Source organism: Drosophila subpulchrella, chromosome 3R (genome assembly GCF_014743375.2).
Source record: "Drosophila subpulchrella strain 33 F10 #4 breed RU33 chromosome 3R, RU_Dsub_v1.1 Primary Assembly, whole genome shotgun sequence".
In the NCBI taxonomy this organism is placed as follows: Eukaryota; Metazoa; Arthropoda; class Insecta; order Diptera; family Drosophilidae; genus Drosophila; species Drosophila subpulchrella.
This window is the reverse complement of record NC_050609.1, coordinates 8,882,961-8,898,934: the sequence shown is the minus strand read 5'-3', so window position 1 is coordinate 8,898,934 and position 15,974 is coordinate 8,882,961. Positions and strand designations below refer to the sequence as shown.

Genomic DNA, 15,974 nt, shown 5'->3' with positions numbered 1-15,974 from the left:
TCTCTGCGCCTCTGGAAGATGGGCCGCCTCAGTTGGACTTTGCGAATGGAAATCGCCTGAGCTCTCGACGAGATGTGGTCGGATAAAAGCGCAGTTTGTTTGCCATGGAATGGCAACGCGAGTGTGGCCGCTGCATCATTTCGCAACAGGGTTGAAGTCCTAAGCCTTTTCTGCGACGAGGGTCAGGAGGATCCCATCCTGGGATTGCTGGCCATTGGCTGTGCCTTCGTCTGCCTCTGTCTCTGCCTTGTACGTACGGGAAAGTGTCCAAATCCGAAGCCAAATCCGAAACCAATACCGATTCCCCCGATTATGATTACGAACACACGCACGGCGTCGGCATTGTCGCCTCGCCGACTTTCACCAAAAAAAAAAAAAAAAAAATTCAAAATGACGTTGCAACCTGCATTCGCCTCACTGGGAAACCACATTTGACCAGTGCACATTAAGTTTTTTTTTTTATTTTACCAAAACCAAAGTGAAATTTCCAGCGTTCGCTTTCATTAGAAATGGGGAGTGGTTCGTTGGCGGCTGATGTCTGTCTGCTTGTGCCGAACATGATTATATAACTCCGTTGAGGCGGGTTCTGTCAACGGGGAAATAGCTTTTAAATTAGCCATCCCATTCGGATAGATGGATGGATGGTTGGTTGGTTGGGATCGTTGATATCGTTGGGATGGGAAAATAAAAGCCCGAACCAAACGCAATCGAGACACGAAAACTTCATTAACGCCTCCCTTTTTTGGGAGGGGGGCGCGGCTGGCGTCTTAAGCTTTAATCTTCAGGCCCCCGAGACGAGCCCTGCATATATAGTAATATGTAAACTAGTTTTTAATTATGAAACAATAACCAGGAAGCTGCGTGCGATGCGTTTCGAACCCGGGACTGTGTAATCCCATCGACATTTGCCGGACTTGTTTTGTTTTCAGTTATGTTTCTTGTAATTGCCTCAATCTGCAGCCACAAAAAATATTAAAAAATAAAAATAAACCGTAAGGGAAGCCCCAATGACATCGTTACGGCAGCTTCTGTCACGATCATGGTAATGATGACTGCGGGGGATCAAGGATTTCCTGATCTTAAAGTGCGACGTGAATTTGTTTTTGAAGATTTTGTGGATATCAGCAAGGCTGTGATGATAAAATGTCGTCCGAGGTTGATGGTATTGCCAAACAATCTAATTAAAAGGTTTAATGGAACACATTTTGCAATTTTGATAGATATAACATTATAATTGGTTAAATGTTTTCTGTATTTGGGTTGTTTTGGTTATTTTAAAGGTGTAAACTAGTTAGAAATAGTATCATATACAGGAGATCTTATTCTTATACCAATTACGATTTATTTATGTATGTATGCAAGTTACATTACATTGTATATATTGATATTAGCTGCCTTTATACAAATATTGATGTTGATTCTATTTATATCTATCGTAACTGGAAACCTGACCATTACAATTTCCAATTGTGGACAGAACCCGCTCTGGTTAACGACCTCTCAACCGTGTTGCAACCTCTAAAGTCTAGACCAGAGCAGCCTATACCAATATTTATTTGTCCCCAATGAACATGGCACTTTTGCCCAGCCCATCCGTGGATCTCTTTGGGTCTTTTGTGTGGGGCAGGCAGGGCGAGTCCAATTGCTGGCAATGAAAAGGCAAAATGGAAAATGGAAGCACACAAATATCCAGCCGAGGGCAGTTCCATTGCTTCACTTTTCTTTGTGACGACGATGATGAGGATGATGATGATGGCTTACCCCGATGGCGATGATGTGACTGATTATGCTCATGCTGCTGGGTAACCGCAAGTCGATCATGTGTGGCCAATTGTTGGTGCTGGTAATTAGCATCATTGGTCCAGCCGGAGGATCGCGGCCTGGTGGTTGGGGGTCGCTGCTCGGTGGCTCGGTTTCTTTGGTCTTTGGTCTGTCCACTGCATTCACTCGCCCCTTTCCCTCGGCCAATTACCAGCGACCGCGACCTCAGCCAAGTTTTTGAGCTGTGTGTTTATGTGCCAGCCGTTTCTCGATAAGCCACTTTCGAATGCAGAGCCAGCATTTGGCTTGGACTCGGACTCGGGTTCGGGCTGCGTCTGTTTGGCCAGCCAATTCAGTTGCGTCGCCGAGCCCGAAGAGAAAACACCATACCAGATCCACAACCCAGAGCAGTTGCAGAGCCGCCCAAGCCGTGAAAGTGGTGGTCACCAGTTTTGCCTCCGAGTTATTGAAAAGGAAACTGCAATTTATTGCGAAATTATATGCACTTTTACTCAGTGCCATTGCCAGTCGCTGGACAATTGCTTTACATAATCCCGGTGCAATGTACAAGCACACGGTCAAGTCCAAGTTGAGCCAGGTGCGCAGTAATCCTCCATCGGTTGTAAGTGCCACGCCCACATCGCCCAAGCATGGATTAGGGGCGGGCAAGAAGTTCTTTTCGCACATAAGGCACAAAATCGAGGATAATTTAACGCCCAAGTTGAGTGGAAAACTCTATTACAAGGGGAGCAAGCACACAAGATCCATGAGTGCCCTTTGCACGGCGGTGGATGGAGGATGCGTGGGTGGGAAATACACACCCAAGGCGGTGCCCATCAGTCCTGTTCCGATCCAGCAAATGCCCAGCCAGATGAGCAGCAGCGTCTGCAGCTATGTGGACAGCGATGAGGAGAGCCACCTGAGCCTGAGTCTCAATTTGGCCCAGCAATCGCTGGAGGATGAAATCTTCGCGGAGCTTGAGAAGGTTGCTCACGATGAGAGTAAACTGAATGAAGTGCTCCAGAGCTTCGATCACATACTCAATGAGTATCCACCTTTGGAAGAGATTAAGATGGCTGCTCCTCAGGAAGAACTACCCGCTCCGCCTGCGGAATTCAGCGATCACCAGCCCATATTGGCCAAATCACACAGCACCCTGAGCATGGGCAGATCCAGGAGGCAGGTCTATCAATCCCCGGAGCTAGCAGGATCAGTTTTGCTACTACGTGGCGGAGGCACCGATTCCAGATATAACTCCCTGAGTGATTTGAGTGGCAGCAAGATACCAGTGCGCAAGCAGTCCAGTCTGCGCAAGCGTAGCGAAAGCTTCTGCCTAGAGCAACCCATTTGCCTGCGGACAGCCAGTAAACAGCGCACCCGATCCTTGCTTACCCTCAACACCACAGGACCTTCAAGAGCTGCCCTTCCAGCAGCTGTAGCCATGCCCAAGCGAGCCAACTCCAGCCTGGAGAAGCGACAAATAACCAACAGACCAGTGCCCAGGAGAGCCAACTCCACTCTGAAACCCAAGTCACCCAATGCCAACAGCGATGAACTGCTGGTCAAGTGTTTGGCCAAGGGTCAGGAAATCCTGCGGCAGGTGGAGAGCATGAGTGCCCAGAAGCCCAAGAGGACCATCAGTCGAGGAGTCACCAAGGAGCACTCGCAGCTGGCGAAGAACAAGAAGAAGCTACAGAAGCTGCACTACGCCAACGAGGAGAAGGTGGGCCGACCCAAGCTGGAGTCCTGCAAGATTATACCCCCAAAGTTGGGAGAGACCTCGGACAAGAACCAAGAACTCCTGGTGAAGGTAGTGCAGGATGTAAAGAGCACACCGCAACAGCCTCTGAAAAAACCCACTAAGGAAATCCGGGCGGAGCAGGAAGAGGACTCGGATGATTCGGGACACATAAGCAACACACAGCTGTCCACATCCACCTCCACGAGCAACTCCACCGGTAGTCTCTGCGAGTCCGAGGGCGATGAGGCAGAGGATCAGCCACCCGAGATTAAGAGCTGCGGTAAGCAGTCCAACAAGATCGCTGAGCTTCTCCAGAAATTCGAAGCAGCTGCGGCGGCTGGAAAACAAAGTGCCACCGCCACGATGCACTGCCCCACCTCGAATGTGGTGGCCAGCAAGGTGGTGGCCCAGGTGCAGGCCGTGTGCTGCATCCAGACCCAGGTGGAGATCTATCCCACCTACACGAAAGAGGTAACTATGCGGCTGCACTGACCTGGCAGCGGCCGAGCCGATCCCGCTTCCGCTTCCGATCCTCCCCAGCCACTCCAATCTTAACTCTCGGCTGCATCTGTCCATATCTATATCTAACTCTATCTAACGTATGCTGTAAATGGAATAAATATTTATTGTACAAAACCACTTGCTATGGGTTTATATCTCTCCTCTTTTCCTCTGGCACTATCCCATCTTACCCTTCACCGCTTTAGTTTGGTTTTTCCCTGATCTTTTGGCTACATACGAGGTCCTAACTCCTGGTTGCTGGCGAATGTCTCCTGGATTGAAGGTTGTTTTGTATATTTTTGGGGTGTTTATAAGTCTTTATCAAGTTTTAAGACTATGACGATGTACTGTAGTTTGAATATAATACGTATAATTACTCGTTTTATTTATTATATCTGTAGCAAGTTCTATTTTCTAGTTATTTGAAAAGTGTTAACCAATTCCTACAAATTTCAGTGTGATCAAAAAATGTCCATTGACATTTTTCCATGATAGCCTTAGCTTTCTCCAAGTCTGAAATTAGAATTAATGGGTGATTTGAAGCCCACAGATTTTTAGCACCGACGAGAAAAAAGTGCTTCAGATGGTTTTTTATCGCTCGTTGTCGGTACCAACCACTCCCTGGGTTCCAAGTGGTCTCATCCGAGTGTCCATGCATCCGACTGTCCACCAGCAGCAGGTGATGACTGTGCCACACACACTCAGCACTCCAAACTCAACAATTGCCGGCACAAGACAGTTTAGTTTGCCATTTCACATTGGTTTACTTTCATTTTTGTCTACGTGCCGGGCATAATTAAAATTTCGAGAAAATAGTTTCTCGACTTGGTTGCGAATTCGGCGTTGACAGACAGACAGAGAGGGACGGACTGAGATGGGGGCCACACCTCAAAGGTGGGGCTTCTCTGCAGCTAATTTGTATGGGAACCCGGTGGCCCTAAATATGCTAAACACATATATTCCGCTGACTATGTGCATTTCCACCTGCATGAACCACCTCCATTGGCCACTAGGAGAGGGCACCATATATTCCACTGATGTTTTTGCCTTTATGGCAATATCTTGTTTACAATTTCGTTTTCATTGCCCTCTGCCGGCGTCGTTTCTTCTTCTCACTTTCACACCTGTAAGAGCGTACGGCATCTTTTTTTGCGCACAGGTGTTCAAATTGCTCATAATTTGAATTCTCCTCTCCTTTGCCCCTCCATTAATCCCAATCTCTATCTTCGTTTGCATGGTCTGGGCCAAGTCAACCCACCTTGACCTTCACTTCCTGCGAATGATGTGATTTCATTTTTTGATTTCTCACTCTCCGCTTTGCTCTTAAATGGCTTAAGTTTGATTGTGCACCTGACACGTGAAATTAAGAAATGAGATGTATTTTTTCTTTTTTATTTTTAAACAATTTCTTTAAAAAAAGTGTTTTTCATGATAACAAACTTTGGGTCTTTGTGCTAATAAGTCGGAACAAATTATAAACAAATTACTCATAACATTTAATTCCATTAATATTACTGGTCTAATGCCTCAAATGTGAATTGTTTTGTTTTGAGGTTCCTGTGTAAACTAACGCGGATTTCAGATAAAATCCAGTCATATATACCGATTATTCTTGAAAACATGATTTTTGATTAAGGCTACTTAAACTTAATTCCTGCAATGATTTTTTTTAGCCTTATCAATTCGATTAGTAAGCGTTTAAATTGTAGAAAAAGATAAATTACTGTGCCTAGTATCGAAATTAGTAATATTATGCTGTATACTGTAAAACATTTAAAAAGCGAATACCTACTTATACATACATTTTGTTTCTTTTAGATCCTCTTCCGCTCAGGAGTACTCAGCGATCTGGAAGCCAAGCGCGATGTCCTGCTCTCAGATCGTATTATACAGCTGCAGGCCTTTTGCCGCGGCTACTTGGCTCGCAAAAAGATGTCTCAGCGACGGGTTCAGGTAAATCATATCTATAAAGATCTGTTAAGTCACCACCTGTAATCCCAACCATTTTACCACACAGGAACTGGCTGTGCGCTGCATTCAACGCAATGTCAAGGCATTCCTGGCCGTTCGCGACTGGCCCTGGTGGCGTCTCCTGGTCCGGGTCACACCCCTGCTCAATGTCCACCGCACCGAGGAGCAGCTGAAGACGGCCAACGAGGAGCTGCTCATGCTGCGGGCCAAGCTGGAGAAGATCGAGTGCGATCGCAGCGAGGTCAAAGCGGAGAACCAAAAGCTGGAAGCCAAGGTGAGTCCGAAGATCCCGATGGACGTGTGTCCAAATGGGTATGCAATTAAAACTGCGCCACTTGACATGACAAGTCATCTGCGAGATCATGTTTGCGTTGGCAGTGCTTGCATATCTGGGGCGCCAAAAGAAAATGAATGCTTACTTAATATATTTAGATTGTATTGCACCAGTGGGGGTTCTTCATCGAGAAACAGATTCTGTTGCAAGAAAAATAAGTATTTATATATGGTCTTTAAGTGTATATATAACTAAATAATAACTAGTTTGACAGTTTATTTTCTGGCGTCTTCAGATGTGGTTTTAAGGGATCGAGTATATAAGCAATGATTCTTTAAGGTGATTTTACAAGAACTTTTAAGATAACTCAGTTCTTTTCTATTGGATCCTTGGGTATAATATTATTACCATCAATTTTTTGCTTAGATGTAGGGTTAATCAATTAAAGATCGATTTCCTTTTCCATAGTAAGCGCGAATAAGATGCACAATTCGCCAGTGGATTTCCATTCCCCTTTCATTTGTATTATTCGGTTTTTGAAGTGGGCTAAATATAGACTTTTGGGCATTGAACACCAACTGACTCTGACTCTGAGAGTCCGTGCGAGCACATACATATATATTTTGTGGTGGAGATGGATGGGATGCGATGTGGATGCTAAGGCAATGTTTCGCACATATCGCACACCAGAATAGCCAGATGTATTTTTAAATGCTCTAAAAGATCATTAATAATACTTTGTCGCGCTACGGTTGAGTTGCAGCTGGTATAGAACGCGATAGGATTTACATAATGCCATCAAAGATTGCCAAATTATTGGATCAACAGTTGGCCGAAATCGAGAGACAACCGTCAGACTATAGATTATGTGATATAGCCGGAACTGCTGCGATGTTGCAATTGACTTGGCGCCTCTACTCTCTCTCTATATAATGAGATATAGAGATTTCTCTGACTATTGGTTTGCCAAAAAGTAGAGAGAAGAATAGCCGGCGAGCTTTTTTTTTCCGCTGGCCAGAGCAGAACCCAGCGAAATCCGTACGCATCACTTAGTCGCCGAGCAAACGTCGCGTACGCCTGAGGCCCGAGGAGCCGTATCCGGGAGATTCGATGTGATCCGATTCTATCCTATCCGATCTGATCTGATCTACCGTGCGTCTGTGAAGAATCGCTGCCAAAAGCAATAAAAAAAAGCCAGCGAAAACAAAGGAAAATCTGTTGGCAATTTGAAGCGTGCGCGAAATAAATGCAGCAACAACAAGCAACAAAAAAATTCAGTCCGAGATAAATTTAAATTGCATCAACGGTCTCAAGTTTTTGACAGCCCCTAGCATAATATAATCCCCCAAAACACACGATTGATATAACAAACAACGACAAAACGACATAGAAATTTCGAAATTTGCGAACAGAAACACGAATAAATTCGACAAATATTGGCCAAGGAGAAATCTTGCACAGAAACAAACTCCCGAGCCAAGATCCCAAATCCCCTCCCCCAAAAAAACCCTCTAACCCCTTCCGCCCCCGCTTGCAACTAATCCGAACCCATGCCTCCCCTGTCGCCTGCTAATGAAGCTACCGCTGACATTGCAGCTTCAGGAGTTGAGGATGCAGGACCTCTAGAATCGAACCGATCGGAGAAGCAGAAGTTTCTGGCCCGCGTACTGGCAGCCATGAACGGCGGTCCGAGATCAGGAGTCCTGGCCTCCCAGAACAACAATAACAACAGCAGCGGCTCCTCGCTGAACTCCACACTGAGTGGATCTGCTCCGCTGGCCAGACCACCCAAACCACCGCCAAGTCAGGCCAGGAAGCAGATCCGCCTGCTGCCCAAGCAGCGGGAACAGAGTCCTGTGCTCACCAATGGCCACACCATACGATCCGCCACCACCACCACACTGAACACCACCAGCAAATACACTTCCAAAACCTCGAGCTCTACGTCGCTTTCATCATCCTTGCTGGGTAATAATAAGGACACTGAAAGCCCGTACGAGATCTCGCTAAAACTGCCACTGAATTCGGTTGCAGGTGCGGATAGCAGTGATCGCCTCCGCCTGGTAAACCGTTCACCCAGTCCCGCCTACTCGGTTTCCTCGCGCTGCTCCACCCAGTCATCGATCTCCAATTACAACACCAGCTCAAGGCTGCAGACGCCCCCAAGAAGGGTTTTCCCGCAGAGCTACACCCGAGGATCGGGTGGTTGTGATCCCTACGAGATGCGGCAGCTGGAGAGTTCGCCCGTGGTCTTTGATGGCAACCTGTCATTTGTCCTCGGCTGCCAGAGACAGCCGGTGCATCAGTCGATGAGGGCCTCGCCCTCTTTCGAGGATCCGCGCACCTCGTCCGCCTATTTGAGCGAGAAGATACAGAACTTCCTCAAGCGCACGGATCATGTGCAAGAGGAGTGGACCGCCATGGGCCGGAGGACGCGTAGGACGACCAGCCAGAGTGGCCGTGCTGGAGGATCGGAAAGTCGCTGCACCACGCCGGGCAGCACCTGTTCCGGCTACGATGACTACGATACCATTTCGCTGATAGAAAGACAGCGGGAGCGGAACAGCATGGAGCGCTGCGGATCGGTGGGACGCACTCGCTCCTCGCAGAACATCCTGACCAAGGCCTTCCAGCTGGCCAAGCAGCTGCCCCACACACCCACATCACGCGGCAATTCGGTAGCCCGGGATCGGGACAGGGAGTCCTCGGTGGCCACCATTAGCCTGACCAATGGAGACCATGACGATGATGATGATCGCACCATTCGCGAGGAGGATGATGAGGTATCAGTTGGTCTAACCTTGAGCTTTTCGTTGACACAATTAAGATCTCTTGTTGAGTGGGGGTGATGATGTCTCCTCTTCATAAACATTAAATTCCTAAGCAAAACAAGACGGCATTTAATGGGTGGGGGCTTCCATGCTGCGCTGACATTGACAGCGGCGAAGCTCCTCCTCCTCCGTACACCCCCACACCTGAGTTGGAGGAGGATCTATTTTTGGGAACCACATACTGAGTGATTCACACGGCGGAATTCTTTCAGGCAGTAGGGAAATATTCCATATGCATATCCATAATATTTGTTGTTTTCTTTTTCGTTTGGGGGCGAATAAAATAAATCAAAATTTTAGGAGGTGGGTTTGGCAGCATTGAAAATAGTTTCTCCAAAATATTTTCTGGATATTCTTTGAAAGAGTTTGAAAGTCTGGAATCATATTTTTATAAGGCCATTGAACCGACCTTCTGAAGTTTATTGAGTCAGTTTCAATTTGTGTCAGGGAAATAGAGGTACTATTTTTGACAGATATGCTTTGATCTATGGTTTAGTAAATGATCCTACGAAATGAGTAATTTCCCTGTCTCATTTTGTGTTCTTAAGACAATTTTTCTTTCCAACTTTCCGCTTTTTCTTTTTTACCATTCCCAATGTTTGCTAGATACTTTATGTATATATTAAACAACGTCATTGGAATTTGAAATAATTCAGCTGACTTCGATGAAGCATTTGTTTTAAATAGGTATTTTTAAATTTATTGGGATCTTAATATTTTTATTCATGTTTAAGTAAAAGAAATTTAATTTTGTTTATTATAAACGGTTGTTCTTTTTGTGAACTTGGATAGATAAGCTTTGTTAGGAAAATAAAACATTTAGTGTTTCCTCTCGACATTTCCGCAAATCAAGGTTCATTGAGTGTATCCCATAACTTACAAAATATCGCCACTACGGCGGAGGCGTTCTGTAAATAATGATCTTACTTGTTTGGACATATGTATCTATGGCACACAAAAATTCAATTCGGCGAATCCAAACAAACAGTCAAATAATACGATAATAAATTCGTTGAGAAATCTAGCACACAATTAATATGAATATTCTATATTTTTCGAATGCCTCTCAATCCTTTCAGCTTTCCGAGCTGACGGTGGACCTGGCCGAGGAGCGATCCACGGCTCACATAGCCACCGAGCGCCTGGAGGCGGAAACGGGTGAGCGCCTGAAGCTGGAGAAGGAGTTGGGGGATCAGGCCAACAAGGTGAAGAGCCTGCAGGAGGCGACCGAGAAGCTGGAAATGGAGCTGATATGCGCCAAGTCCGATCTGAACGGCATCTCCGAAGACGAGGATGCGGAGCACGAGGATGGCGGCGGCGGAGGAGGAGTCTATAAGCTGAAGTACGAGCGGGTGGCACGTGAGCTGGAGTTCACCAAGAGGCGCCTGCACACGCAGCATGAGCACGATCTGGAACAGCTGGTCGGGCTCAAGAAGCAATTGGAGAAGAAGGTGGGCTAAATGGATTAAAGATAACCTATATTACCAGAGTATAATATGTTACCCCCTTCCACTTTAGCTTTCCGATGCCTACGAAGAAGTTGAGGAGCAACGTCAGGTTGTGGGCCAATGGAAGCGCAAGGCACAGAAGATGACCAACGAGATGAACGATCTGCGCATGCTGCTCGAGGAGCAAAATGCCCGCAACAATTTGCTCGAGAAGAAGCAGCGCAAGTTCGATGCCGAGTGCCAATCCCTGCAGGATGCAGCGCGTCAGGAGCGGCAGGCCAAGGAGCGCTACGGTCGCGAAAAGGACGTCCTGCAGGCCGAGAAGTTCACGCTGGAGCAATCGCTGGCGGTAAGTAGTTGCTTTGGCCAAGAGGCAACATGTTGATAAAAGTCTCTAGCAACATTACCAAAACACTAGTCAACAAACTAGTGTACAGATGTCGTCATAAGCCTTTAAAAGTTCGGAAGAAGGTATTTGAAACTATTTTCCCTTACTGGGGAGATTCCAAAACTTAATAAAAGTAGATATTTAATATTTTTGTACATAATTTGAAACCAAAAATGTACCTATGTAGGCATTCTCATGAATACCAATGCTATTTCCGAACCACTGGTTGCACAGTGCTCGAGCACATTGTATTTGAGATACAGATACAGATAGTGGATATCTCGGACTCGGAAACTTGTTCGGCCCGTTTGCCCATGCACAATCTGAGGCATTCTACCTAGACTGCCTGCTACCTGCCCACACCGAGCATTCAGCACATGTACGCATGTGCGGCATGTGCGATCCGCTCTCTTGCATAGTACCATCCCGATCCCGAGATCTCTCGGTTCTCAGTTCTTCTTTCTTAGTTCTCAGTTGTGGGTTCTTGGGGTTTTTATGTTTTTATCGGCCTGTACTCGAGACTGTTCTTTACCTCTCTCGCCGCTCCGTATCTGTATCTCCGTCTCGGCCTTTCGGTCACACATTTGTGGATCTCCGCTTTGTTGCTTTCTTCACGGTTCCGCTCGGCAGTAGCTCTTCGAACGTCAACGTGCGATAACTGGAGTACATAGTTCTGTGCGATCCAATCCCTCCGCCGTCTGTCTGTCCCAGTGTCTCTGTGTTCTGATTGTTCGGGCTGGCAAGAAAGAAATTAAAACGTCGGCGGCGTTCTCATTACGCTTTCGATACTCATAATTAGCTGGAAGAGGAAGAGCGCTCCATGCAGGGCGGTATCTGAACTGGCCACTGCGATTTAGATAGCATAAACCCAGGGTCAGAGACACAGAAACTGAAATTTCCCAGCCCAGTACAGCCATGAGTTTCCGCTACTCAACTCGGCTGATTCAAGTGAGTGTAAATGGGAACAAAGTCGAGATCTGAAATCTAGAAAAACAGATGCTATTAAACTGCAGATGTTACATTTGAACCAGAGAAAAACATATATAATTTATATCATACAGTTCAATGGTGATTAACTAAAAGTTAATTTAAAATTTATTTATTTATCAGGACACCCGTTTGGATCTTGACCTCAAAGAGGAGAAACTCGCCTCGCTGCAGCGTGAACTGGAGGAGATGACCTTTGGTGGAGGCACTGAGGAGGAGTTCGCCCAATTGCGGCGCTCCAAGAACGAAACGGAGCGTCGGGCCAAGGAGCAGGAGGAGGAACTGGACGAGATGGCCGGCCAGATTCAGCTGCTCGAACAGGCCAAGCTACGCCTGGAGATGACCCTGGAGACGATGCGCAAGGAGGCGCGACGTGAGTCCCAGCAGCGCGACGAGGAGCTTGAGGAAGTACGCGGAAATGGCTACAAGAAGATCAAAGCCCTCGAGTGCCAGCTGGAGACGGAGCACGAGGAGCGGACCCTGCTGCTGCGCGAGAAACACGAACTGGAGCGACGCCTCTCCTCCATGGAGGATCGCGATCGCGTTGACCGCGATGCCGAGGAAGCGCTCAACCAGAAACTGCGACGTGATCTTCGCAAGTACAAGGCTCTGCTCAAGGATGCCCAGACGCAGTTAGAGCGGCTCAAGGCAGACACGCCTGGCAAGACGCTTATTAGGCAGCTGCGTAACCAACTGGAGGATGCCGAATCCGCTCGATCACTGGCCATGAAGGCACGACAAACAGCGGAAGCCGAACTGACCGAAGTACAGGCCATGTTCGAAGAGTCACATCGGGCCAGGAACGATGCTGAGGAGCGAGCCAACGCGGCGCATAGGGATCGCGCTGAGCTTCAGGCCCAGATCGAGGAGAACGAGGAGGAGCTGGGCGAGCTTATGAAGAAGTACAGCGCCACGGTGAAGCACCTGAACACCGAGCAAATCAACGTGTCAGAGGCAGAGTTTAAGCTCAACGAGATGGAAGCAGAGCGCAACAATCTCAAGGAGCAGGTGGCCGAGCTGCAACATCGCCTGGACAATGTGGAGAATCTGGGAGATCCCTCAATGGCCATGATGTCGAAGAGGTAAGTTACAATACAATCACTGTTTACAGATAACTTATTGTTTTTTTGAACAGATTGGAGCTGCGCACCAAGGAACTGGAATCCCGTCTCGAGCTGGAGCAGGCCACTCGGGCTCGCCTTGAGGTACAGGTGAATCGTCACAAGGAGGCATTGGAGAAGCTGCAGAATGAGGTGACGCAGTCAAAGATGCGTGAGATGCAGGCCCAGGACGTGATCAAGAAGTCGCAAAAGAGTTTGCGCGACATGCGCGAGGAGTTCCACACAGTCTCCAGTCGCGAACAGGAGTCGCTCACGCGGCGCAAGGACCTCGAGAAGAAGATGGAGCAAATGGAGTCGGAGGGAGCGGCTCTAAAGAACGATCTGCGACTGGCCCTGCAGAGGATAGCGGATCTGCAGCAGGCCATGGAGGAGGAGGGCGAGGAAGAGCTGAGCGAGAGGTGAGTAAAGGAATATTGAACCAGAAGCTAATCTAATGATTAATTTTAAACCATTGCAGTGATGAGAGCCTCAGCTCGGTGGGCTCAATCAGTGATCTGGAGGATCGACTGCGGCCAGTGCATGTGAAGCGCAGCTCACAGCAATCTTTAAACGGCAGCATCGGCGGAAGCGGCTCCGTTGTCAGCTCCACCCGCACCGTGGTCTTTGAAAAGGACGACAACAGCCCGAGGTACGCTGATAACGAAGTCAACTCGAACAGCAGAAAGCAGCACAAGCATTAAGGCCCAAGCACACAGCGTAGACTACTCTACTACTCTCTCACCCTCTATTTGTCTGACTCTTAATATATGCCTATCGCTAGTTAGCTAGTCTGTAAGGTCTGTTGCTATTTGCCGGCTTATCTAATTTAAATAATTAAACCATACATGCAAACCATCCGCCACCATCCACATCCACAAATGACCCCAAAAACCGAAACTCGACAACAACAACCGCCGTCGACACTTTAACGCTGCAATTCTCCGACGACTCCTGCCAAATCAAACAAAATCATAAAAACGAAACGCCCCCTAAAACCAACGATGCGTGTAAATATGTTAATGCATATGTGACAAAAAACCAAACCTAAATACACAACAAATCCTAACTCCGCTCCGCTCTGATCCGCATCCGCAACCGCTCCGCAACAACAACCCGACCGCCCCTCCCACTCCGCGTGTGTGTGCGTGTAAACCATTAGCTTTTTCTTATTGTAGAATAACAGTGACGTCGCCATCGTCGCCACACATTCATAAGCTGGCACTGGCGGCCAAAGCCATACCGGCCAACAAACCGGACACAAAACCCGCAGCAGCATCGACCAGGATGGAACTAGCAGTGCCAGTGGTGGGCCACCATTAGTGGCCAGGATCCGTAGCTGGCCAATCCGTAGTAGATTCATCTTTGCACGTGGCTAGTTGTTGACCACCTGGTTCGGCAGCTTGTAATTTGTAATTTTTATTTTTTGGATATTTATTAGTTGTTTATGATTATTATTTGATTACTGTTTAGTTCAATATGTTTAACTATTTATTATCGAAATATAGCTACATGATAATATATGATACACAAACCCAAAAGGCATTTGAAAGCAATGCTGAATCGTAGTTAATTTAATTTGCGCGACAGTCCCTAAATGAAAAGTGATTAACATGTTTTATCTCTCTCGAAACAAACAAAAAGAAAAAAAACGGAACTAACACCTATAGCCTATATAGAATATAGTCCATTATCCTATAGCCAACTTAAATAAAATTAGTTAAACGCGTTTCAAAATCATAGGCAAGTGTATGCAAATGCAGTAAATTGAATCATTAATCAAATTAAATCCCAAAAAAGCCGAGTATTTTACAAATAACTCTTATTCTTATACGAATCATCAACCCCTTCATAACATCAGTAATTAAACATCATTAGCTTCATTCATCACATATGGAAAGGAAAAACTTAAAAGTAAACGTAATAACTAATACTGGAATACGAAATTTTGCAGAAATCGTCATGTAACGGGAAACGATCCATGAAAATCCCTATAAAAACTAACAAAACGAACATAAACAAATAAATATATTGTTATAAAACTTAAGTGGTGTGTTTTCCTGGGTTATTGAGTTATTTTAAGAGGTGTTATAATAGGAATGGGTTATGATAGGGGTCTTTATAAAGAATCAAGAAATCGTACAAAAGTCGTTGCATACTTTTGAGCAAATTTATTTTTATTATGAGGTAAAATATGTGTCAAATGTCAAAACTATTTTACATGCCGGCACAAAGCAAAAATGTAAATGTTGCTTACAAATAAAAAAAACTACATTTAAAAGAAAATGAAAAACTGATTTTTTATATTTTATAAATTTATTTATTCGCTTGAACAATACTTAAACATTTATAAAACTAATTAATCCGAGAATCAATGGGATCTTTATTACCCAAAGGTTCCACTTCATTAAACTTTTTGCCAGCAAACAAAGCTATTTGAATTGATAATCCTGAAAGCCTTGCCTAGTTTTACTGGCCCAAGTTTCAAATCAAGGAACCGCCATCGAAAGTCATCAGCTAAAAATGGCGCACAAGTAGCACTTGGCCCAAAACTGAACTTCCGGATAAGAAGTAAGCCAATTCGTCAGCTCCACCGTCGCTTTGATTTATTTGGGTAAACACGCACGCTGCTAGGTCGAGGTCAAAAGTGTAAGACCCATACCCATGCTAGACCCAGACCAGGGGCTAGAAATCTGGCACCCACTTACCTCCGACCTCTAGCCCAAAACCCATTAAGTGGCACCATTCGGCAGTCGCCATCCCAGGTGACTTTGAAACTTGCAGCAATCGCAGTCGCAGCAGTTCCACGCCCACGCCTGGAATCCCGGATCGGTCACGAATGAAAGCCAGGCACGCAAGTTCGCCCCTTATGGGGGAAGGGCCCGAGCACTTGAAAACACTTGTTGTATGTCAAAGCCGGAGGCCCAGACATCAATCAGTCGTCTGGCTGACATCCATAAAGCCCGGCGATGGCA

At 46.4% G+C, this 15,974-nt stretch overlaps 2 protein-coding genes across 11 annotated transcripts in view; both read left to right on the top strand.

Annotated features, from left to right (window-relative positions):
- The window catches only part of LOC119559273 (unconventional myosin-XVIIIa), a 32,337-nt gene extending 17,291 nt beyond the window's left edge, over positions 1–15,046 (top strand). For 2 of the 10 annotated variants that reach the window (XM_037872345.1, XM_037872369.1), the window contains 8 exons: positions 5,822–5,956; positions 6,021–6,248; positions 10,159–10,530; positions 10,598–10,876; positions 12,026–12,984; positions 13,038–13,421; positions 13,481–13,651; positions 14,178–14,540. In XM_037872345.1, coding sequence (XP_037728273.1) covers positions 5,822–5,956; positions 6,021–6,248; positions 10,159–10,530; positions 10,598–10,876; positions 12,026–12,984; positions 13,038–13,421; positions 13,481–13,651; positions 14,178–14,322 — 2,673 coding nt within the window. In that variant the 3' untranslated portion in view covers positions 14,323–14,540. Of the gene's footprint in view, positions 1–57; positions 250–5,821; positions 5,957–6,020; positions 6,249–7,293; positions 9,032–10,158; positions 10,531–10,597; positions 10,877–12,025; positions 12,985–13,037; positions 13,422–13,480; positions 13,791–14,161; positions 14,541–14,953 lie in introns of those variants that run through there. The other 8 variants (XM_037872352.1, XM_037872361.1, XM_037872391.1 and 5 more) reach the window with 8 other exon arrangements.
- LOC119559352 lies at positions 267–4,103 on the top strand. Its single transcript, XM_037872398.1, has one exon. The coding sequence runs from the start codon at positions 2,048–2,050 to the stop codon at positions 3,992–3,994; it is 1,947 nt and encodes a 648-aa protein (XP_037728326.1). The 5' UTR covers positions 267–2,047; the 3' UTR covers positions 3,995–4,103.
- Positions 15,047–15,974: the final 928 nt, after the last annotated feature.